At 41.6% G+C, this 24,941-nt stretch overlaps 1 protein-coding gene across 20 annotated transcripts in view; it reads right to left on the bottom strand.

Moving 5' to 3' along the window:
• The window catches only part of LOC147015283 (transducin-like enhancer protein 4), a 114,098-nt gene that overhangs the window by 82,058 nt on the left and 7,099 nt on the right, over positions 1-24,941 (bottom strand). For 5 of the 20 annotated variants that reach the window (XM_085849878.1, XM_085849875.1, XM_085849873.1 and 2 more), the window contains 5 exons: positions 18,205-18,267; positions 15,797-15,904; positions 10,157-10,183; positions 8,330-8,546; positions 6,949-6,965 (listed from right to left, as the gene is read on the bottom strand). In XM_085849878.1, coding sequence (XP_085706004.1) covers positions 6,949-6,965; positions 8,330-8,546; positions 10,157-10,183; positions 15,797-15,904; positions 18,205-18,267 — 432 coding nt within the window. The remainder of the gene's footprint in view (positions 1-6,948; positions 6,966-8,329; positions 8,547-10,156; positions 10,184-15,796; positions 15,905-18,204; positions 18,268-24,941) is intronic. The other 15 variants (XM_085849892.1, XM_085849883.1, XM_085849879.1 and 12 more) reach the window with 7 other exon arrangements.

Raw genomic sequence — 24,941 nt, forward strand, 5'->3', positions numbered from 1 at the left:
CAGGGGGATCACTTTCCCGGTGGCCCGCTTACCAGTTTCTCCCTTGTCCGAATCCAGCCCAGGGATCAAACACCCTTGTGGCTGCGTATCCAATTTCACAGCCCCCTGTGGCCAAAGATGTTTTGTGGTGAGGGTCTAATGGGTCAATTTTGCCTCCTGTTCCAAAGGTTGAATGGACCGATTCACCTCTTCCCGCAGGATCTTCTGGGCCCGCACAACCTCCTCCAAGGCTCCGTCGCGAGTTTGTAGCTGCTCCTCAACCAACCCGGACACTCTTCTTACAAAAGACGGCTCTACCAGGCCTTTATCCAAGACTTCATCTTGGCTCATAATTTTATCTTGTTCGTCCAAACGAGCCTCCAATCCTTTTACCTCCTCCGCCAAATTCATCCCTTGCTTCCTCAGCTCTCCCCACTCTTCTACTTGCAGCTGCATACGAGCATCCACACAGGCACGATGACGTTCCAGGCCTTCATCCACTTTATCAACCCGAATGTTCATTGCATCAATTTTATCTACCAATGTTTTCCGTTTATTTCCCCCCCCCCCCAATGTAATTTCTACCTTTGTTTCCTTCAATCTATCCTCGAATTTACTTTGTATTTCCCCCAATTTAACATCCACACACTCCTGCATCTCAGTTTTCATTTTCTCCATCTTTTCCCCCAATTCATCCCTCATTAAATCAATCCGTGCACCCAACTGTTCCCCCATTACCCCCAATTGATCTGTTATTTCTGCCCTCTGTGCTGTAATTGCACTCATTAAACTTTCCAACATTGTCTGGATCGACATCGCGCCGGTTTCCGGCGCTGCCGGCTCCGTTACGGGCGATGAAGCACGGTCCACGCTCGGAGTGGGGGAGGTTCCGATCCTACCCCCGTCTCTCCCTTCTTCCCCCGACTCGCTGCCCGACAAGTGGCCTTCCTCCTCCAACATCTGCACATCCGCCATGGTGCAGAAGTCCCGTTTGCCGCCAATTAAATTTAATTTGAAAAATCCCGCCAAAATTTTCCCGCGCTCGCGCACTTTTCTGCTGTAATTTTATATTCCAATTCGTGGCAAGATTTTAATCTTGGTATATTCTCCCAATACCAAATATAATTTACAGGGGTTCGAAAATCCGACACCCTGATACCAATGTAACGTTCACGGGACTTAAACAATCCTGCCAACGTAGAATGAGCCGAAACGATGGAGGCGGTTTATTTTTTATAACCCAAAGATGGCGGTTTTAATCGCTCTACAGCAAACGGGACGAGGAAGGTGGCACGAGTTGCTTTTCACTGAGTTAATAATGTTTATTTCTCTAACAGAAATAAAAATAAGATTCGGCAAGAGGAGGGATCCGGGCGATTCGACGGGATGGTGGTGTGGGTTCGGGCATGGGGAAAACACAAACAATTCCAATGGATATACAAATCTCAAACCCTCTAAGGAACCAGGTACACACACACACACACACACACACACACACACACACACACACACACACACACACACACACACACACACACACACACACACACACACACACAACGTAGCTGGTAGTCAGGCTTCCCCGTGGTGTCGACGTAACAGTCACTGGATTGGCGCCGGACGAGCTGGCGTTGCGCTCGTCAGGGGCAGGAGACACGGTGGTGCCGAGGTTCCGTCAGCCCTTCCGCGCAGAACCGCGGTTTCCTGCCTGTGAGCTCCGACCAGCCACCGTGGTGCTGTTCCTGGTGGTGTCGACCTCCTGATGTTGGCCCAAGACCGCTCACAGCCTCCAGCGAGCCAGTTCTGGCGCCAAGATGCGAGCAGGAGAGGGAGGCAGGTCCGCCCGCCGTTCGGTCCCGTACTCCGAGCCAGCAGAACTCCAGAGCCAACCGAGGTGAGGCACGAGGAACAGCAAGGCCACGAGACACGACAAATCGAGGAACGAACCAGCTCAACGAGAGCACGCTCAGAGATCAACAGCCTCAACCAGACGCTTTCTTTTTATCACTCTTCCTCCTCTTCTTTTCCCGAACAGAACATTTTTATACTCGAGTCCTCGTCACTTCCAATCGAGCCCTTTTATTGGACCTCCGCCGTCGCCTTCCGCCAATCGTGATCAAGGGGCGGAGCCATCCGCAGCACTGTCCTGTTACGTCACGCCAAGCCTACAGGGAATACTAAAAGGGGATACGCATATACACTTACTCTAACCCGTCTCCATATCTCATTACGTGACAATTATCATTTCCCCCTTAAAGAAATGGACATTTACTAGACAACTTATCACCACTGAATTGCTACTTATTACATGGAGATCCTGGTACAACTCTAACAGCATGGCATACCTAATTAAACATCCTAATTACCCTTTGAATGCATACCCCCCTCCTCAGACGTAACAATATATATATATATATATATATATATATATATATATATATATATATATATATATATATATATATATATATATATATATATATACATCCTGCTTCTACGGCTCCAAAGTCCAATGGCGGTGAGATTTACACCACTCCAGCCGACGCTTGGCATTGTGCATTGTGATCCAGGTTTGTGTGCGGCTGTTCTGCCATGGAAAACCATTTCTTGAAGGTCTCGGCGAACAGTGCCTGCGCTGATATTGCTTCCAGAGGCAGTTTGGAACTCGGTAGTGAGTGTTGCAACAACCACAGACGATTTTTCCATGCCACGCGCTTCAGCACTCAGTTGCCTGTTCTTTGAGCTTGTGTGGCCTTCCACTTAGCAGCTGAGCTGTCGTTGCTCCTCGACGTTTCCGCTTCACAAGAACAGCACTTACAGTTGGCCAGGGCGTTCTAACAGGTCAGAAATTTGACTAACTGGCTTGTTGGAAAGTTGGCATCCTATGACAGTGTGACGTTGAAAGTCAATGAGCTCTTCAGTGCGGCACATTCTACTGCCAATGCTTGTCCATGGGGAATGCATGGCTGTGTGCTTGATTTTATACACTGGTCAACAATGGATGTGGCTTAAATAGCCGAAACCACTAATTATAAGGGTGTCTGCATACTTTTGGTCATGTAGTTTGTGTGTGTGTGATATATATACATACATATATATATATATATATACATATATATATATATATATATATATATATACATATATATATACATACATATATATATATATATATATATATACATACATATATATATACATACATATATATATATATATATATATATATATATATATATATATATATATATATATATATATATATATATACATGTAATTTTTTTTTCAGAATATTTCACTTTCAAGTTATTAGATGCTTTCATCATGAAAATTGTGGGTTTGGTGCTTATGGCAAAAAATAAAAAAATGGTCTGAAATTTATAATTTCTCATTTAAAACAAAGGGTAGGTAAAAGTGAAATGAAAGAAAAAATTGAGAAAGCATTGAAGGTAAGAGACCTTAGACGTTGATGATTCTGTTTTTAAATCCAGATATAATTAAGGTCAAAACCCTCAAGAATTCTGTTTTGGGGCCCAAAGCCTGTCATATTTCAGTAAAATACTAGCTGTGCAAAGTAATGATATCATGCAGGTTTCACCTGTACATGTACAACTTCATCGTGTCAACAGGACATGTAAAAGTGTGGCAGAATTTGACAAGGCAAAAGTAATCTGCGGAAATGCGGAAGTGCATCACTTAAAACCTCACTCTAAAGCCCAAAGCACACCCTCTATGCACAGAGTTAGTTTTGACCCAAACCACTTCCTGCCAGTTTTTCTCACCTCTGCACAAAGGCACACCTGCGTGGGCAGTGTGGCCTCCATGCTTTGGTGAGTCAGCACAACTTGAGATGGAGGAAGTTTTCCTCTTCTATTCCCAAAGGCCACAAGGACTGGGCTGCTTTTTTTGTCTTTCCCAATTACCTACTCATCGAAAGCATCCCACAGCCTGGGAAACATCTGTGACATATCAAAACATAAACATTCCAACTTTACTGCAAATTAAAAAGTTAACTTTCTTTTTGAGATTGTATTTTGTGCCACCAAATCTGCAGCACATGGAAATTCCAAAATACTTTCAAAAGATCAGAACAATACCAGATGCACACTCATGCTTTAAGAATTTCCTCACAGGTCATAACAAAGCTTCTCTTAAAAGCATTTGCAATGCCTCCCTCCCACACCCCCTTCCCTCTGCTCTCACTACCACAAATGGCCGTTGTCTGACCATATGGACAATAAAGTGCCCCAGTCTCCAGGCCAGAAGGTGTGACACTTTCAGCCATGATACTGAAGTACCAACATTGGTTTCTTGTGCAAAGCAGTTGATATGAAGTGACTTACAGAGGGGGAAAAGGAGATAAGAGAACACCTCTTATCGCAAAGTGGTGGAACACTAAACTTGCCTTCGTGACATCTTGCTTAACATATATTCCACAAAAATGTTCCTCTGGGTGAATCAAATGGTTATTACTTGCTTTCCAATTGTGTATGCACTTAGTTATTAGCAAGTTGTGATAAAATAAGAACAGTATGGGCTGAAGAAGGAACTATGGGCTGAAGCTTTTCCCACATTTCCATCACTGATGAAAAACATGATAAAGTCACATAACAAACCTAGATTATATGACAGCGAGACCATTAGCTCTGCTGCCCAATGTAGCATTGGACGGACGGTTCTTCAACCGCCACAGCTATGGCTCGAAACGTCATCCTAACGAGGAAGCTCAATGATCCGGTCAGTCTCCACGCTAATTAACCCACAATGACTCCATTATGCCAACTTCTAACCCGAAGAGGAGTGGGCCTCAGAAGGAGCCTTTCGACCATAGATTGCAGTGGCTCTCGGGAGGTTTTGCAGCTCATTAGCAACGAGAGCAATTTTCTGGCACACATGCCCTTGTGCTGCTAACAAGGCTTGTAGGAATCCCGTGACAGTGGTGCTAGCAAAGCCATAGCTCTCCAAACTCATGGGGGTGGCGGGGAAGAGGAAGCCAAGCACTCCCACAAACATCAAGAGAACCTCTCAAGAATAGTATCCATCAGAATATGGCCTTCCACCAAAGTACAATACAACAGAGACAACATGGACAAGCTCAAATTTAATAGATGGCCCTTTCACATTATGGAATGAGACAATATCAGCATTATTATACCCTTTCCTGACTCAGGCAGACCCCTTTGAATGCAACTGTTTCACAAAGAGCAACAATGCGGAGCCTTGGTTATGGCTCAGAGTTTGGAAAGTCGTTTACGTTTTTGCCATGTCTGTAGCGAGATGGGAAAAAATTTCTTGCTTCTGGTTCTACAATAAAGCAACGATGTCAAAGCTGTTTAAAGGAAGCAAATTGTCGTGGCTGGAGTGAAGCAAATAAAAGCAAATGCCTTGGGCTATCATAAACGTGCCACTACAAAGCGGCATGCACTTTGCCAGAGCAATGTACAACGATCGTTGCTGGAGTGTGCCTGCAAATACTGCTGACAATTTGCAACTTTAACACACTTTAAACTCTTAGCTCAGCTGTCAACACCTCACCATGTTAGAAGCCTTAAGTCCCCTTTTTTTTCCGCTGACCAGACGTTCCAAAAATGTGCTGCAGGGTATTTTGGGACACGGCTTGCCCAATGGTCACGTCAAACCTGGCCTTCACTGTGCCCTGCTAAGCAGGATGGAAGATGACTGCAGACAGCTAAACCGCTTGCAACGTGCCTCATGCAAACAAGGATCATCACAGCTGCATGACAGTCATAGTATTTGGCAGCGGTCTTTGAAATAGAGCAGTGGATTAGGGAGAAATGTTTCCGAGCTTGAGGGAAGGGGGTAAATGGATAGTCTACTGACAGGAAGGCCGAGGGATTAATCCAGGAATGACTTTCACCGAGAAGAAAAAAAAATAAAAATAAAAAAAAAAAAAAAGAAGAAAACTTCGTAATGTCCTTTTAAACATCAATACAAGAGTCGCTTGTCCTCGTCAGAAATTGTGATACGATGCACTAAAAATAAACAACACTGCGATTGCTATCAGGCCTAAAATGATGGTCAAACTGTTACAAATTACACACCATTCTGGTTCAAGAGGAATTCAAATATCATGTCGATTTGGCCTATTTCTTGCATGGATATATGAAAGGCATCAGTATAAGATGACAGGTGTGATGCCGCATCAATTTCTCATGATTTAACTTGCTGTGGGAGGTTCCATGTCTCATGCTCTACATCCATGGAATGTACCGATGAGAATATAGGCCCAGCCTGCGTTACATTTGGCAGTCATCCATGGGAACCGGACCCCTCGGGTGAGTGCTGCGCACCGCTTGGAAGGAGGTCTCAGCCCACCAGCAGGCAGTCGGGTATGCCTTTGTGCTTCCGATGCCTTTCCTTTTCATTCTGTGCCAGAATTTCTTGCCTTCCCGTGAAGGGCTGGGTGATAGCACTTCTGAGGTTGGTTGCTTTTCATCGCCTGTCATGAGTTTTCAACAATGGAACCAGAAGGACAAATCAGCGCTGCCCAGCCACTTACACTTCAGTGCTACCTGATCAAAATGAACCACAGTGGAATGCAACAAAACTCATACGATGAGTCACCATTTCCATATCAATTCTGGAAAGCATTGCCATTTTTTTTTGTTTTAAAGCAACAAAGATTTTGCTTTGCTGAAAGATCCAGAAAGATCTGGGATGGTCATCCAAGGAAGACTACTTTTGAAATTTCAAAAACTTACATTATCTACATGATTCAGATCAAGAACATTAAATTTTTATTTTTCTCTCTCTGTGGTATACATTGAATGTGTTAGCACCTTACATGCAGTATGCAAATCAGATTGTGGGCAAAGTTAACTGAGAAGGATATTTATCATTTTTGAGGAGATGCCAAAATATGTTGCTATCTTCTTGGAAGCAAGTCATTAACAAAACAAAAAACACCGACCGCTTGGCATACATTCATGCAAACAAGCTTGTACTCACCGAATTACGTTCCCGCTCTACTTTCCCAGCATATGAAAAGTGGAAGGGGTGGGGAAGAAAGAAAGAAAAGAAAAGAAAAAAAAGGAAATGTTTGAATAATGCTTCGAACAAGTTTCATTTCATTAAAATAAATGAACAAATGTTTAGCTCAGGAACAATGTAAATCTGAAAACAATGAAATAAATAACAGTCTCAAGAATCAGATTTCATAAAACAGCAAACATCGAGCATTGGCCAAGTATTCATTCATTCATCCATGTGGTCATGAAGCCCTACAACAAATTTCCCCAGCAACATTTTATCAAATAAATCCAAATTCTCAAAGGACGGTGACTCAAAATAAAAGATAGAGTTTGAGAATGCGCGATTAAACTTTATAATGTGAACATTCGAAAACTGGAGTGTTTGAAAGGCATCCCATCTACGACGTTATTGTTATGGCACGAAGTGCACCGAGATGGAATGGTAACAAAGGAAAGTGTTTCAAACAATGTAGAAGTTTTTCCAAAGCCAAACACACTTCACAGAGGGCTGGAATTTTTATCATCCGATGAAGTGGTATGGTCACTTGATAGCAGCTCAGTTGCTCATGCAGATCTGCTAAGTTAATGAACCCCCCCCCCCCCCATGCAACTATGAACCTCAATAACACACACACGATTCAAATACTATTTTGGGATGCAAAATATTATATATATATATATATATATATATATATTTTCCCTAGCAGCACTCTAGTCTGATTTAAAAACCATATTCATTGCAGCAGCAGTAAAAATACTTGACGGTAAAAATATCCATCATCTGCATTTGGTTTGTGTGCATGCCAAGAACAAAGTGTTCACGTGTCAAAAGTTACGACGCAAGGACTCGAAGCCTGCCAAGTCAAACTGCATGAGAAAATGGGGGGGGGGTTAGGTTTAATAGGGGGAAGGGTTGTGGGGAGCCCTGGGTTGAGGAGGGAAAGGAGACTGCACTGCTAATCACGGATGATAAATGTAGTCTCGTACTATCCTATTGCCCTCAAGCCCAAATAAATCTTGCAGTGCAGTGCTCCTGCTTGAATATCACTGACCAGTAAGGTGCTTGTATGGCTCAGTGGTTTGACTGCTTGTCAGTACAACAAAACATTATTTGAGTAACAATTAGGACTTTAACTAGCAAAGTTTAAGGAGGAATGCAACAAAGGAAGGTAAATATTCAGCACCATCTGTCACTTAGTTACATCTCTGAATTTAAGCTGAACACTTTTTTTTCTTGACTCAAAATCGTTTTAATGACTGTGGCACCATTTTTAATCAGGATAATTATTTGAGGCAGCCGAGAAGTAGTAAAATCGGCACTGTACCAACGAGTGCAAGCATTATTGAGCAGTACGTACCACGATGCTCAACCTCATGGCTCTTCTCTTCCTTGAGGGCCTGGAGGTGTGCGGCTGCTGGTCCACTGAGCGCACTGGATAACACCAACAGGCCTGCTGGGCCTGCGCTGCCTCCCGGCATGGTTGGCAGGCCTGGGGCCTGCAGACCCGAAGGGTGAGGGGGCATGGGCACTGGTGGTGCATGTGCGTGGGAGAGATGCTGGGCCTGCAGCTGGTGCTGTGGCAAGACAAGGAAATGAGGAGAGGGGTGGGGAGAGGGAAAGAGGGTGAAAGGGCAGGGTAAGGAAGACCAAGAAGGATGCAGGGTTAAGAGTGGAATTGAAAGGAGGCAAGTAGGAGGAGAGGCAGAAAGGAGGAGGGAGGGGGGGATAAGGCAGGGTGGCAGCAACAAGAGAAAGGCGACGTTTAGGAGTGGAATGTTGAATGTGCAGCTAGCCACCACAGAAGCTGCATCTCGTATCAACAATGCACTTTTGGTTGGCAAAATGCTCACAAATCATTCCACCGCCCAGCCAATGCATACAAAAAAAATAGAAGAAAGATACTGCGAAGAACTTGCGTTTCCAGATTTTGTTTATTGAGATTTCGCATTACAGATTACAGACTTGGCATTGGGATAATAAAAATGCACATCGATTCCAATTCAACCTCAAAGAATCATTGCTACGAAGTCCACATTGAGGTTCCTTGCACAGTAACTTTTGTGGTCATCCGAGGGTTCTTAACTCGCTATTTCAGCAAGGCACCAAAACACATGGTATGGAAAGAGGATTTTTGTCCAATGACACAGCAAATATATAATGTGTTTAATCAGGAAATCCGCTCATCAGTTTGAGATAGGCTGCAGAACACTGCACCAGTGTGAATCCCAAATTATTAAATTATAGATTTCAGCCAATGCATATCGTGGGAATATTGGACGAGAAACATGTACAATATATCTGTAGATACGGGATGAAGCGAAGGATAAAATTCAATTGTAGGATTTTTGATGAAAGACAAATCAACTGGGGTTTTGGTTGTACCAAACTAAAAACTTTTCAAATATATACTTTTAAGTTGCCATGTTTTCCTTGTATGTGAAAAATGCAGAATAATTTGCTCAGAATTTTAATCACTGCATTGCACATGCCGTTTGCCAATCTGTCTCGACCTAGCTGTTGAATGTCCATCTCATAAGCTCGCAAACCATTGAAGTAGACACTGCCAGTTGTAATTATTATGCAGAGCTGAGGCAGGGCATGCAGCAAGCAACAGAAAAAAAGAAAAGAAATTCTCAACTGTTTATCCTCTTGTGCTGCTTCTCCCCAAACCCCTCCACCCCCTGTCCTCACTCCATCCCACAACTCTCCAACACCCACCCTCAATGCAACCACTCTGAAAATCATGATTCCCATCATGCACTGCACACACCAAACCATACAAAGATGGGGATTTCCAAAGCTTGGAAAGACAAGAAAATACTCCCACTTGTTTTCTGAGCTCCATATGGTTGACCGTCATCTTAGTTCCCCGTTTTGGCTCAGCCACAACAGCCAAAAAAAAAATTGGTTCCGAATTGGCAGACTTAATGACGTCACATTTCTGCTTTTACTACGAGTTGGTAAATGGAGCATCATGTAGCCAACATGGATCCAAAATGTTACAGGACCAATAAATTTGATCAAAGTATTTGAATAGCAAGAATATCAAATTTTTAGATCTGTGCAAAAGCAACCCAGAAGTGATTGACGCAATGCAATTTGTGGGCTATTGCCAGACAGTCAAAAGGAAATTATGTAAACTTTTCAAGCAAAACCATTCACAAGTTCACAACACGTCACTAACCAGCTGGGGGTAAACAGCGTGGAGTTGCTGGAAGAAAAAAGAAAAAGAGAATATTTAAGGAACAAATTCAAATTTCAAAAAAAAAAAATTCAACAAATAGGCAAAGAGGAATCAGCAAAGGTAAACTAGCAGTACCATCTGTCACTGCTGCAGCACAACAGAAATGCTTCCACAAATTAACTGAGGTTATCAAACTGCATAAACAGTTTTGAAACGAGAGCCTATTGCAAACAAGGTTTTCCAATGTGTAACAAGCTACTGAGTCAATGAACTACCAACAATCTTGGAGGCATTTGATCAATTGGTTCACAACTGTTATCAAGTAAGCACCTCCGTTCCAACAGTATGTCCTCCAAATAAACGTGATCAAACTTCCAGCTTGGAGATTAAAAAAAACACAGGAATGCTACTTTGAAGTCTTGATGCCTGCTCAACCCCTATACTTCTTAAAAACAGAATGCTCAGAAAAAAAGTCAAAACAGAAAGGTATTACCTGGTTAGATGAAGATATAGAGCTAAAGGGCAACACATCCTCCACCTGCTACCCAAAGCCCTTCCCTCCAAAACAATTTGACCTATTTTCATTGACGTACTTACTCTCACAACACCGTGAATGTAAACAATTCACTTCGATTTTGAGAAAACAATTTTGATGCAAAGACTTCCGTCACAAATATGCAAATGTGCACAGCTACATGCACTCAACACTTAAAAAGAAAAATCTCACAATTACGAAATTATAAAAATTAAAATCACAATTTTATTTATTTATTTCCTCCACTTTTATTTTATTTATTTATTTACTTATTTTTATAATTGCCACAATAAGAAAATGATCCAACCCATGCATTATATTTTAAAGGTGAAGCATCTAAATATTTGCCATTTATCAAAATATAAATACATATGCAAGGTCATCACCTCAGCGAGTGTGTGAATCAAAACAATACGCACTCACGACTAAATAGTCCCTTTTCAAAAATGAACATGAAAGAAAAAAAAAAAATTTGCTCGAAGGGGTTTTGTTTGAAATGCTATTGAAAAAAAAAATTCAAGGTGTTAGTTATATATCAACGGTGCTATATTTTAGTTGCACTAAGAAAAAGGCCATAAGAAGCACGCCTCGGGATGCATTACAGGAAGCATGATGCATGCTGTGTTCATGGGAAAGATTACATATACCGTACTGTAAATAGAAATCAATAATACACGTAACAGGATGACCAGAAATTACCGTTCCAAATTCAAACGATAAAAAAAGGGATACAACAATGCGGTTTTCTGCATGTGAAAGAACATTCTCCAAGTTTTATTGTCAGGATTTGTCAAGATCATCATCCAATATGAATGGACTTTGAGCGACAACCCTCGAACAGCTCTCATCAACACGTTCACCATCCTCACCACTTGTGCTTGGCCAGCCTGACTCCTTTAACACCAGGGTCCAGGATGCTACCAGTGCAGTAGCCATAAACCCTTTGTGCCACTCAGGAATAGTTTTTCTCAATGGTGTCCTGGTGTCTGCCTTCCATAGGTCATCCCGAAGCTTTGTTGAACCTGTGTAGCTGATTTAATCTCTATACACCAAGCAACACTATGCTTTTTCTTGGGGGATGCCAATTTCAGTAAATGTGATGGCGTGTGTCACAGAGGACATCTGGAAATGAAACAAAGTCAATAAAAGTTGAAGAAATGTTTTCACCTGCAGTAACCACATCATTGTATCCCATTTCATTATTTTTTTTTTTGTATTAAGGTTTGAAATTGGAATGGTAATTTGTGGACACCCCGTGTGTGTACATACATATACACACACATATATATATATATATATATATATATATATATATATATATATATATATATATATATATATATATATATATATATATATATATACACACACATACATACATATGTATATATATATATATATATATATATATATATATATATATATATATATATATATATATATATATATATATATATATATATATATAATAGATGTGTGATCTCATGGTTTGTGTGTTCGCTACAGAATATGTGAGCTGCGAACCATAAGAAAGTGAGAGCCACATCACCTCTTCCATATAAAAATAACATGTGATGTCATTAGAACTTGCTCAAGTCTATATATATATATATATATATATATATATATATATATATATATATATATATATATATATATATATATATATATATATATATATATATATATATATCTCAAGTGGCATTTATGTGAATCTTGTTTGAATTTATCAATTTGGCTTACTGTGTCAAGTACTTCCTTTTATGTGAAAATTGCTGGCCCTTTAACTTCTGGCATCATACTGGTTAAAATCATCAAGTTGACATAAATTGCTTTTGATTTACGCCTACAAATTACCACGCTTGTTATACGACACCTTGTGCTCCACCCATCTTATGGTTCCCCCCCTCCCCCCGCCTTCCATTCCTGCTCCTTTCCTACGCATCGTCATCATCATCATCATCATCATCTGCATTACTTTCGTCCTTCATCCTGCCTCTTCAAGAGAACGGCTGTCGTGGTGATAATTGCCTCAAACTGGAATGACTCGAGTTTCTCTTTGATGGCAGCACCACCAGCAGTTGGGAATAATGAATGAGTGAGCCAAACCAGAGTATGGCCTGGTTAATTGGTTTGGCCTAGAAAACTAGTGTTAAGGCCTCCACAGAACTGGGAAATCTCCAAAGGACATGCACCACTGAGTGCAGCAGGCACATGCAATTACATTAAACAAGCTTCAAACATGAAGCGCAGACACAGGTTAGTGGAACACTCTCTGGGTGAGTACAGGTCAGCAATTTTTTCCCTTTCTCGAGGGGGAAATCGGTTGCACTCACACGTCGTTCGCCCAGGTGCCACCTATCGGAAACCCTCATTCAGTGCGAGCAATACACAAATGGTAGCATTTGATCCAAGATGCATCTGATCGCCTTTAGCCTTTCGCACCTGAACCAGCCCCCTTTGCCAAGCCTGGGACAGAATGGATAATGATTGTGGGTTGTGTTGAGTTTTGCAAAGGTCATGTTCCACTCTGAAAAAGTGCTTTCTTTCATCATGGGATAATGTGGCATACATCCTTCGATTGGATCCAGGTGGTTCTGCCACACAGCAGACACACGTGTTTCCCGAAGCAGCATGTTGTTTATTTATATAAAATTAGAGGTAGAGGGAAGGACGGGGTGCAGTGCCTTCGAGCCAACATACGGTGAATGCAAAATGGTTAACAAAAACCACAGCGCAAAGAATGCCACATCGATAATTTGTGTCATCATATAAAGAATAATGCCTGAAGCATGTACTTGTGCTTCGCAAAGCAATTACTGCATTCCACCAAGCCATCTACAAGAAATTCTCGGTGTTAAAGCAATGGCGACTCTCTTGCGCAAACACTAAGGTGGCCGGATCTAATCATGCTCTACCTTGCAAGTGACACGCTCCCCATCATGCCTGTGCATTAGCTTAATGTCCGCACTATTACCCAACATGGTTGATAATTAGAAGCACAGCTGGCAATGCGTTGCCACCCACATAGTTTCAAAGGCAATGGTGTAAGACCAGACAGTGCCTGAGATGACTGTCACCAGATAGAGCCAAAATGGGGTCACGAAGGTCACTCATATCTCAGGCAGCCTGCATAGACTCTACCCTCATTGAAAATGAAGTGCAGTCATTTTTTGTTGAGTGTCTGCATACAGAGTTCAAGGCGAATGTTCATGAAAGTGCCAGCTCATTGGGTGTCTAAAATTGATGCAGTTTCCAAACATCATGATGGACACAATTACTCCGTCAGCCCTCCCCCACAAAATGCATTTTCAAGAGTTCATTGAGAGAGCTCTGCTACCCAGGACTATTGGAAATCGTTGCACGAAATGCATATCATAATAGAATGTCCTTATCGTAGTGTCTGCGCACCGTGCTAGGAAACCCCATTCATCGATTCCCGCACCATGGCGCCAGCCAACCCGCTGATACCCGTGACCTGCCTCTGGGCCCTGGCACAAACTGATGGGCTTTGGCTGAGTAATCCTCTGGACGAGCGGATTATCCGTTACAGATTATGGCTTCCCCGAGGAGTGTGTTAGCCCGAGGGTCAGCGGGTACACAGACCAAGGCCATGCAAAACACATGAGAATGAAGCCAATATAAAAATGGAGCTTTCCCAGCTGGCTATTAAGCAGACTTAGATAATAGAGATTATCCTGAAGCTCTGAAAAGATGCAAATTTAAAGGCTTTTCCATACTTTATGTTGCAAGATTATTGTGACTTTGCTCATGGCTGCATATACGTGTACATTGGTCGTGCATTTGGAAAACAATGCAGGGGTTCCCAAAACGTTTCAATGTTAGCAAGATTTATTGATTCGGCAACTAGGTAGTCCGATTTCCAATATAGAGTAAGCAAATTGAGCGTATGCCATAAAAACGTGGACTGAAAATATCTCATGGAGCAAATACCAAATCGAACCTTTTGGTCTGGTCAGGATATTCGATGAAAACACGGGATGACGTAACAAATCTTATCGACGGTTTCCAGAAAGAAAGGATTAATTCCAATGCAACAGAACATCTAATTATCATTTGAAAGATCCGTTCCAAAAGCGGGGGTAAAACATTAGGGAAAAGGGACCCTTCAAATGACCAATTAAAGTGGCTGAGTGAACAGCACTCTGCACTCCCAGGTCATTAGAACAACCAACACATTAGCATAATGCACCATTGTGGGTAGGTAGGGGTGAAGTAGGGGGAGGGGGATGAATGGCAAGGCATCAGCTGCTCTACGAAGGTAGGCAGGGAATTGAAAGCAATCCTAATTAAGCTTCAAATCGTATACCTCTGTCATTACAAGAACACAAAATGCTTGCGGCACCTCTGGGAAACCACTTTTGACCTCCAAGTCACCCTATTGTTGCCTCAAATGAAGAGGTAAGATAAGCAAAGGCAAAGTGGACCCTGGTGGACATTTATCAACAGCTGGACTTTAGTATGGTCTCTCCTCACAAATGCAATCGGTATCCTATGACAACAGCGCAGAGTATTCACAGCCACAATGCTTCAAAAGAGAAAGAATGAAAATAAATAAAAACCAGAAGCCCGAGCAAATATCCTTCAGAGAGTAAGATTTTTGGATTAATTCACTTCTGTCTGACCATCAAGTTAGGCATGTCAACCCAATGAGCGTGAGAGAGTCATTTCTAGTTCATTCTGTAAGCCTCAATCACGAGGAAACATGACTGCCAAATTCGCACCTTCAAAGCTCCCAAAGCACGTGATTTCATGAACTGGGCTTGGAAACCGGTTTCAGCTACTTCTGATCCCATAATCGCATGATGGTACAGCGGCACAAAAAACAATCTGCAAAGAATTCAAAACGGCCTATGTCCACCTTGACACCATCGCTCCCTTCACAATGCACTGTCACACATCCAAAAGTCGAGACCTAAAAATGTTTTCAATACCAATGCCCAACCAACGGACTAGGTCTTGCGCACAGCCTATGCAAAACGCAGCAACCCCTACAAAAGTGAGCCCAGAATAAGTCGCTGCAGGTGCTGACGTCTCTATGGCTGGGCGTGGGCGGAAGAGGTGTACAAGAGAGGGATACACACGGCGCTGACTGGGGGGCTCTGCAGGCCACGTACCCCGATGATAGCATTCAGCTCAGCCATAGTCACCTGCTTAGCGCGCTCCACCGCCTGTGCCACCTGCTGCTGGTGCTGCGGGTAAGGGAGCACGAGGAGAGGGCAGGTTAGCAGAATTCGTTTCTGCTGGTTCCGGCTCCTGAACACAGTGGCTCTTGAGCAACGCAAGAATCCCCTTGCTGAGACATCTTGGTAGCACAAATTCACAGATGGCGGAGTGACAGACAATTCTCCCACGATCCAAAGCCAATGTGGAGATGGTAATCCAACCGCGGGGGGGGGGGGGGGGGGCAGTCAAATCCGAGATATTTCGGGGTCACTGGTCTTTCCTCCCCTGTAAGCCATATGCAGGTAAAATGAAATACCCCCGAAACACCTTGAACAAATGTGTGCATAAAAGCTTAGTGTACAAATACAGCTAAAGATGCAGTTATCTGCAAAACCAAGGGTACTCATCATACGTTAAACTGCACAACTAGCGACAAGCTGAACCTCATAGTTACCTGCTACACAAATGATCAACATGGAAAAAATAAATAAAATACAGCGTTAAAAAGAAAATTCCAATTGACCAATGGGAAATATAATTTATAAAATCTCCCTATTCCTGGACTAAGAACGATGCATCATCCAACGTGCATGAAATGGAGGAGAAAACAGCATGTGCAAAGGCATTACTGTTTCCACGTTAATTCAACTGTCCACATGCCAATCAGACTCCATTCTCCTATCGAAGAGTGTTATCACCATACTCGTGGTGTACTGAAGCATTAAGCACAAGTGCCGCCGACCAGGGATCGAATAAAATAGCTTTTTGTACCTCTTAAAATAGCAAACTGGAATAAACAGCATTAAGAAAGTTTTGCCAAAGCATGAACAAAACTTTTTACATTATTAAAACTCAAAACAAAAATAATAGGAAGAATACCATCAGAGCTCATCTGAACGCTCAAAAATTTGTCATTTTGACAATTTATAAAAAGTGCACGCAGGTATCGCTCTTGAAACAAAAACTAACCCACCGTACCGATCTATATCCATGGTGAACCAATGGAAGAGGTACAGTTTATTGAAGTTCTCGGCCTATCAGCCATTAACTTTCCTGGGCTGCCCAAAAAAGCAAAGCTGGTCTCCAAAGCCAGCCGTAGACTGGGCATTCTCTTTTGTTCCAAGTCATTCCTCGACATATCAGAACTACTCACAGCCTACAAGGCCTTTGAATGTTTGCTCAATGGAGTACTGCTCTCCCCCATGACCTGGCACCCCAGCAACACATCTGCCTCTTCTGGATTCTGTGGAAACTAAAGACTCGTAACATTAGTCTAATCTACCACGGTCAGGTGGAAGCATAAGGTGTGCTGCTCTCACATCGCAGATGGGACAGTGGCTTCTCTGTGGTTTTTTTACCTCTCCTCCAGTCTAGCTCCCTCTGCTCTCTCAACCGTCTGACCCTTTTCAGCATGTCCAGAATGCACATGTTCTTCCAATAATCCTTTCCTAATGAAACTCGCAAAAACCAGGCGACTGCACACCTCCACTCTTTTGTTCTTCTTTTCTCCCATGTGTGGAATTGCCTCTTGACATTGTGAAATGCCAGCCTTCCTTTCAGGGCTTCAACCATGTGGTGGCCAACAATCTCATGTGATCTGCCATCCCTACCCATGATATTTTCTTACCCCCCTCCCATTAACACTACAGGTTACCGTCTTTCATCCCCTCTTGGAGCGATTGTAAAACGTTGTAATAATTTAAGGGAAACCATTAATTCCAAGACATCTCAAGTAAACAACGACAAGGTTTACATCCTGTTCACCAGACAAATAAAATGTTCTCCCCCACCCCCACCACCCCCCCTTTTTTCCCGACCATTCACCTTTTTTGCGGGTATAATTTATTATATATTATGCATATTCTGCACATAAAGCACTACCACGAATGTCTTGGCATGTAAAATCTGCCTTGCTCCTATCAAAAACAACTTAATTGACATCTCTTTTTGCAAACATTGTCAATTAATGCTGCATCTTAACAACCACCTGGAAGGCGTCAAGGTGTGTTTACGTTGGCCGAAGAATTATTATAACCTTAATATGCGAGCCCATCCTTCGAGCCTAAGTGCTGAATGAAAGCATGCAAATTGGAACCCTCCAAAAATAGTCCTGTGAATGGTATGTTCAGCAAGACACAATGCGTCCCAGAGCCGACCTCACGCTGTTAATGACATCTCTCACGCTCATTATACCATCTGCGCACAAAAGGCGGGACAAAGCACACCAGGACAAGGCGAGCAGAAAGGGCGGCTGCAGGAAGAGGTGTGGGGAGGGAGGCAGGATACAAGGCAAAAGAGCTGTTAGGCCATGCAGGTCGACACTTACCTCTTGTGAAAGGAATGGGATGACTTGGGCGATGATCGCGTTTAGCCTTTTTGCAATTTCAGTCTGTGCCAAGAAATAGTGAAAAGGGGCTTTGGTTAGGGAAGAAGGGGTTAGGGAAGGGGGGGCGAGGTGGTGATGATTTCATCATTTATCCAACTGATGTAATATGGTCCATAATAGTATGCATACCCACAATGTTTGCATTGAAACAGTAATCTGCTTGTACATTCTCACAGCTCCAAGAAGACGAGCAATCAATATACTTATCTAACAATGCTAGCTTGGCATGCAATCTCATTGCAAGGAATTGCCAACAGCATTCTGATTGCAAGAATCATTTTAATGCTAGTACAGCAAGGCCAATGCAAAGCGAGAAGCAAAATGGTTATTCCAGCAATTGGACTTTGTGACGACACTGTGTGGCATCCCCATTTTGCTTTGTGCTGAGTGGGCCCATTGGTATGTCAGCCTTCGGATACCCTCATTAGATCAGTGCTCATTGCGTAGCCGGAGCAGAATGAATTGGAGACCATGAAGCAGCGTGGACCACTTTCTCGTTTAAAAATAAAAAAATAGAGGGAAAAGTAAAAAAACGAACAAACAAATAAGTTCGATATTAAAAATAGCCCCACAAGAAAAACCAACTCCCTAATTTATGGGACACTTCTGGTGGTGCGATGTGGGCCTGAACTTTGGGAGTGAAACTATGAACCCTCATGTATACAAAAACATCTGGACATGTTATCTCATGATGCTGGCATCTCAGTTTCTAATTTGATTGACAAGGGTGGTTGAAAAAGGTTAAAGACAAAAGAGATATTCACAGTAGTTAATGACACATCAACAACAAGAACAAAAAGAAGCATAACATGTGCATGTGTGTATTTATATATTCTTAAATGTGATAAATACACACACACGAAAACCAGTTTTAAAAATACAAACCATCCACAGCCGAATGCAGCGTCAGCTGCGACTGCTAACCGCAGCATCAATCAGCCTACATGGTTTTATAAGCATTTTTATTTGGTTTAAAACAAAAGTATAAATATAAAAAGGTTTTAAAAAACGTTATAACAAACCAAAGAATGTGTACACAGTCCCAAGACCAAAGTACATGGTCAAACAAAGCTTAATTGTCAAATGAATACACATGCACCTTAGCAATAAGACCAAGGCTCATGGTGATAGGTGATTTTAAAAAATATAAATAAAAAGTAGCGGAACATTCAAAGTACACCACCCCCATGCCAAATAAATAAATAAATAAATAACAATCCTCCAGCATGCGACATCGCCGGGGCGCCCGGCGGAATGTAGGTAATTTGGTCACAGGAAATTTGATCACGGGAAACTTGGTCACGGTAAAACGGTCACAAGGTAATTTGGTCACGGTAAAACGGTCACAAGGTAATTCGGTCATGAGGTAATTTGGTAACGGTATTATATATATATATATATATATATATATATATATATATATTTATTATTCACTGTATTTAAGGCCAGTAAGGCCCAAGAGCAGTAATAAACATTTTCATTTCATGGCCGGCGAATCTTGTTGGCATAATGACGTATTGACCAAGTTTACTCACTACTATAATGGAATCGGAATTTAAAAGTTGAGAGAGACAGAATCGATTCCTTTATAGTAGTCAGTAAACTTGGTCAATACGTCATTATGCCAACAATATTCGCCGGCCATGAAATGAAAATGTTTATTACTGCTCTTGGGCCTTACATGCAGTGAATAATAAATAATAATAATAATAATAATAATAATAATAATAATACCGTGACCAAATTACCTTGTGACCGAATTACCGTGACCAAATTACCTTGTGACCGTTTTACCGTGACCAAATTACCTTGTGACCATTTTACCGTGACCAAGTTTCCCGTGACCAAATTTCCGCACCCCGCCCGGCGATACGACCTTGCAGCACATGGAGTTGGAATTGGGAGGGAGCGATGTCCAATAAATGATTGATTAATTGTATAATTAAGATAAATAATTAATAGTCATAAAAGAATTAATTTCTCAATCAATTTCCAAATAGCATATCTAAGCCACCACTGTTTCATCCAAATCTGTAACTTTTCGAAAAGTAATTAATGGAAAAATGAATAATCAATTAATTGATTTATCAATAAATCAAAAATACCCTTTTCTAGCCAAATCACTTGGTCACTGTCATGTCCAAATATCAGCTTCCAAGCTTAAAATATACCCGAGATATTGCCAGGATAAGAAATAAAATAAATATGCAATTAATAAATTGATAATAATTAAGTAATTAATCAATTAATTGATTAATCAAAAAATAATACATAACATTTTTGCCAAAGCACATCTTCACTTTTGTCCCCAAATTTCAGCTTCCAAGCTCAAAGGATGGCGGAGATATCGCCTGGACAAACAAAGAAACAAACAAACAAGAAAACAGAGTGAAAACTGAGTACGTCCTTCCTTAGGCACCAGGCGATAGCGTCATGCATCGCATATATATGGAATTGGGAAGGAGCGGTATACACAAACCATCAGGGACCATTAGCCTGATGACACTGTCTTTTTCATTTAAAAAAAAAAAAAGAGTAAAACAAAAAATAAATGGAATAACAAGGCTAAGGACATGTACTTCTGCCCTAAGAGCAAAATAGATAGTCCTACACAGCTTGTCAAACCGATATACACACAATTCGGCCAAATGCTAAAGCACATGAACAAACAAACACACATCTTAGCCCACAAGGCCAAAATGCATCGTCATAACTTTGTCAGCTGACCACCCATTCATGGCTTCAACCTTTTATATATAAAAAGGTAAATAATCCAAACTCTTAAACAGCTTGGGATGTGAACATTAACCCCACCGCCAAAGTACACAGTCCAACAGGCCTGTTCCACAAGCCAGAAGACTGAAGTACGTGGTCAACCTAACACATGCATTCAAACCCGAAGGGCCAGGATGCATCATCATACATCATACCTTTATCAGTTGAGCACCCACTGCCTCGAGTGCAGTCTCACCAGAAAGTGAAATAACATGCTGTCCTATGATACTCTACACCTCCAGCACCTCTTAAATCGGTACAGTGCCTACTCAAGACTACACACACACACACATATATATATATATATATATATATATATATATATATATATATATATATATATATATATATATATATATATATATATATATATATATATATATATATATATATATATATATATATATATATAGCACCACGAGGAGGAGTGATGCAAGGGCCACATCGGCCATTTTAGAGTTAATGCCATAAAGCACTATTTTAACTTTACCCCTATCATCCGAGCCTATCATCATCATATGATTAAAAAAAATGTCGCTTACATCACTCCTCCTTGCCGGGCCTCATATATATATATATATATATATATATATATATATATATATATATATATATATATATATATATATATATATATATATATATATATATATATATATACATAGCTTTCTATCCACTGACTGACTGATATTAAAGATCGGTACTTTCTGGGGGACGTATAAAGCTGAAATTTTGAGTGTCGATGGACATCGAAGTCGGAACACCGGGGTGGGGGGGACAATAACACAGAAAAAAAAACACAGAAGTGCCCCTTTTGCTGTTCTTATTTGTTTACTCTCCACAAATGCCCTTAATGGAGAGCACACATTGAGTAGTAATTAGTAGACGTGGAATAGTTACAATAATGGAGTTGTAATTCATGTGAGACTCCCCCAATGTCCAACATCTCTGTCCTGCATGGAACATATATAAAACCTTTTCCGTGAGCCCGACACAATGTAGTAAAAAATTAAAATAAATAAATCTGCAATGCAATACCAGTGCAATAAACATATACTTGAATGGCACAGATTTGACTATACACTACACAGGTACTTATTCTACCTGAAAATTTTAAATGTCAAGAAAACAATATTAGGCTCAAGCTTCAGCATCCAGCTGGTTCCTGCGAGTGTCTATTATACCATTTGAGATGTGTGCATCACAGGAAGAATGGAGGAAGCTGGGGGAAGATTAAGGACAAACTAAAATACCGTACATCATTTGATGTTCAAGAATGTGGGAGCATCAGAGCAGTACATCAGTGAGGGCTGATTTATCTCTTACAACCTCAACCAGCACGAATGAAATTCAGAATTTCATGCACAGCACACATTCTAGGATCAGAGACAATGCTTCATCACAGAGGTCGGCCTCAATCACCTCAACCATCCTCTTCCGAGCCCACATTAGCGACCTGGGCCTGATAGTCTATTCCATTCTCAGTATTGGTCTTCAAAGGTCATTAGAAGTACATCTAATCTTCTGCGGCCTTACTTCCCGAAGGATCACTGCCAGTGAGGTGTCTACCCCTCCAACAATGCACCACAGGAGCCGACAGACAGCCTGCCATCCACCTTAATTGAGTCCAATTTGAAATAACGATCTGCTAGTGGAAGGCTTCAAGTAATTAACGTCATTCCTCTGTGGTTTTCCCTTGAATCAGAATGCCTCTGTTGTGCCGAACTAAAACGTGTCTTTTGAGAGGGACAAATGTATAATTAACATCACTGAATCGTCTCAAGGACTGAATTTAGGCAGTTTCAACACCAGTGACCTGGACTTGCAATGTAGGAATTGAGGGCAAAATGCTGTTCTCTGCAATAAGCTTCAAACCGAGCATCGACTCAAGACCTACAATATATTCCTCATCCTTCTTAACAACTTACCTGAAAGTGCAAACGAAAGCAAATCACCTAAAGGTACACCAACCGCAAAAATCAAGCGATCTGATGAGTATCAAGTTTCTCGGTTGTAATTTGGTAATTTTAAGAGATTGGATCAGTATCAAAAACAGGAAATTTCATTTCGCATCCATAAAATGTGAAACAAAATGAAGTTGAAAGTGCACCACGAAGCAACAAATGCCACTTCGGTTAATTTCCAAGTAGTTTCCGTGAGGGTCGCCATGTGCGGTGTACAGTTGGCTGAAGCATGGCATGCTACTTCTCTTGTGTTTCACAGTCAGTCGTGAACAAGGCATTGCTGCTTCAAGATAAATTTGTGAGGGATTCGCCAAGTTGCATTCGCTGTTCAACGGTACGTTTCAAACACAAGGACGCGAAGTGAAGATTGATCATTGTCTTCGTCTTTAATGGCCACAATTATGCTCACGTTCTTGCGGCGTTGGCCTGGGGAAGCTCGGCCAAAGTCTTTCACGAACCGGCTGGTCAGGCCTGACATTTGACTGAGGTTCGGGCAGGAAGTTGGAATTTGTTTCGAGGGTTTCCAGCGATAGCTCATCTACTCTTCGTGAAGGACACTGTGTGATCTTCAACGCCCAACAATTAATGCCGGCAGACGGGACGCCTGTTTAATGTCCATCCGAGGGATGGATGAATCTCCCCGTCTGTGAAGGAAGCAGAAGTTCATCAGATTTTCATCCCCCCCCCCCCCAAAATGAAACCCTTCCATACTTAATATGTAGGTGGTTCCATACTTAATAGCCTACTTAATTTCCATACTTAATAGTTCCAGCCTCCCTTCCATACTTAATATGTAGGTGGTTACTTATCGAGAATTCCGAGGTCAGTTTTCGCACTATTCCAATACAACCATTATACATTAATGCAAATGCTTCCAGACCCCTTGGAAATTTTAGAAACGTGCAAAACCTTCATCATGTGAAGAATCAGAAATCTGCATCCATTTTCTATCCAGGCAGTGCACGAAATCATACAATCTTAAAAATCTCTCACAAATGTAAACACACACACACACACACACACACACACACACACACACACACACACACACACACACACACACACACACACACACACACACACACACACACACACACACACACACACACACACACACACACACACACACGATCAAAGATAAACCACAAAAAAGGGACAACTGCTTCCTTATTTGAGTGCTTTGAAAAATATTTCATGGTGGTTTGGAAGTATTTTCGTATCACAACAGCTACAACCATAGAAGGCTCGACAACAAAAGATTATCAAAAGTTTGTACACCGTGTTGTGCTGGCTCGTGTTCACACTGCTGGGTGTGGTTAGCTTTAACGCTTAGTCTCGGATAAGTCCTTTGTTAAGATAACAATGCTTTCTCTCTTCAGGATTAAACACAAACTCGTGTTAAAATAGCAGCCTTGTAAATGGCTGCATGGCGAGGACGATTTGGCAATAGGACGACGACAGATGAAAAGTGAACTGCTAAACCGTGAAATAGTGTTGAGGGGGGGGGGTGGCGGGGGGAGGAGGAGGTTTTGACAATAATGCTCAAAACATTTTAAGCTGCGGGCAAAAAAGCAAATAAGCGTATTAAAGGAATCTCAAATCAAACTCGTTTCGAGCCCTGGGACATTTTGTGGCAAGAATTTGGAGTGGCATGGCAGAGACGTGCCAGAAACTGCGTCTGTCCACCTTTCACCACAGTTGGCTCACCACCCACAACATTCAAAAACTTCCAGAATCAGACACGTGGCTGCACGAAAATCAAAAACATGCTGCAAGTGACAACTTGTGGAATCCACGAATGGCATTTAGCCCACTTTTTTTTTCTCAATGTTCTCAAATGGGATTTTGATTCACGAGAAGAATCTTGTAACAAGAACACAAGTAGGCCAGACTAACAAGAAGGCCTACTTGTGTTCTCGTTTCTCAATAAGCTCATAA

The sequence above is a fragment of the Eptatretus burgeri genome, chromosome 12 (genome assembly GCF_056783735.1).
Source record: "Eptatretus burgeri isolate ZD-2024b chromosome 12, Ebu_testis_v1, whole genome shotgun sequence".
Classification (NCBI taxonomy): domain Eukaryota; kingdom Metazoa; phylum Chordata; class Myxini; order Myxiniformes; family Myxinidae; genus Eptatretus; species Eptatretus burgeri.